The sequence below is a fragment of the Engraulis encrasicolus genome, chromosome 17 (assembly GCF_034702125.1).
Source record: "Engraulis encrasicolus isolate BLACKSEA-1 chromosome 17, IST_EnEncr_1.0, whole genome shotgun sequence".
NCBI lineage: Eukaryota > Metazoa > Chordata > Actinopteri > Clupeiformes > Engraulidae > Engraulis > Engraulis encrasicolus.
This window is the reverse complement of record NC_085873.1, coordinates 39,402,380-39,403,542: the sequence shown is the minus strand read 5'-3', so window position 1 is coordinate 39,403,542 and position 1,163 is coordinate 39,402,380. Positions and strand designations below refer to the sequence as shown.

Below are 1,163 nucleotides of genomic sequence, written 5' to 3'. Positions count from 1 at the left end.
AGTGACGTGCGAGCGTCCGAGCACGCTGCCCCGCAAGGGCGCCGCCGAGCGCCAGCGGCTCCGCAACGGCATGACGTCGGGCCACAGCGTGGACAACCCCGAGTACCTGTCGCCGACCAATAACAGCCCCCTCTCGCCCCTGGCCTCGCCCCCGCACCCGCCCCAGCCGGACGCCTTCGACAACCCCTACTACCTGGACCTGGACGCTAAGGCCACCGCGGTGGCCGCCGCCAACAACCAGCGGAACAACCACCACCTGGTCATCACGCCCCCTGGTGTTGGTGTTGGGGGTGGCATGTCTCAGCCCCACAGGCACCTGAATGGCTTCGTCACGCCCACCGCGGAGAACCCGGAATACCTGGGGCTGGCGGACACCTGGAGCGGCCAGAAGGAGCAGCACACCTGAGGGAGAGGAGGAGGAAGAGACGCCTGAGGAGGGGAGGGGGGGGGGGGGGGGGGGACTGATGGACACGAGGCGTCAGGGACGTTTTGGGCCCTATGTATAATCAGCTCCAATGGACCCCTCCCACCCATGTATCTTCATAAATCGGACTGTGTGGGCCCTGTGTGGGCCCTGGTGACTGGGTCACGCTTTACCCCCCTGAACGTCACCACTGCAAGGGGTCCATTTCAACCGAGCTCCTCCCCTCCTCTCCTTTTGTGCGTGTGGCCTTGTGGCTTTGCCGACGATCCGCCTCCGTGGAGAAAATACTAAATAAGTTTCCCCGCTGTCAGCTTAGGCAGAGCGACTTTTGGGACGCGATTGAACCCATTGCAAATGAGAGAATGTCCTTTGAATTGTGCTTTTTTTTTACGAGATATTGAATGAAGCTTCTGTAATACAACGTTTCGGTCATGCCTGGCATCATCAGGTAAAGAAGAGTCGGATGACCGAAACGTTGTCCAGGAAAAGTTTGTTGGTGGCACTCAGGTTGCGGGAATTTTTTTCACTTATTTGACAACCCGGCTACAATGCCTACGCACCTGCCCTTATACGCCCTGAAGAGGCCATAAGGGCCGAAACGCGTAGGCATTGTAGCCAAATAAAAAAGAATTGCAACCTTTGAATTGCCTCAGCATCTGTTTTTTTACGAGATATTGAATGAAGCTTCTGTCATACACTGATGAGCACCAAGGAAAAAAGGTGAAGACCCAGAAGCACT

At 57.0% G+C, this 1,163-nt stretch overlaps 1 protein-coding gene across 1 annotated transcript in view; it reads left to right on the top strand.

The window, feature by feature from the left end:
• Positions 1 to 835, top strand: part of erbb2 (erb-b2 receptor tyrosine kinase 2) — a 61,066-nt gene extending 60,231 nt beyond the window's left edge. The window contains exon 28 of the mRNA XM_063220757.1: positions 1 to 835. This exon is cut by the window's left edge and continues 16 nt beyond it. Coding sequence (XP_063076827.1) covers positions 1 to 406 — 406 coding nt within the window. The 3' untranslated portion in view covers positions 407 to 835.
• The last annotated feature ends 328 nt before the right edge of the window (positions 836 to 1,163 follow it).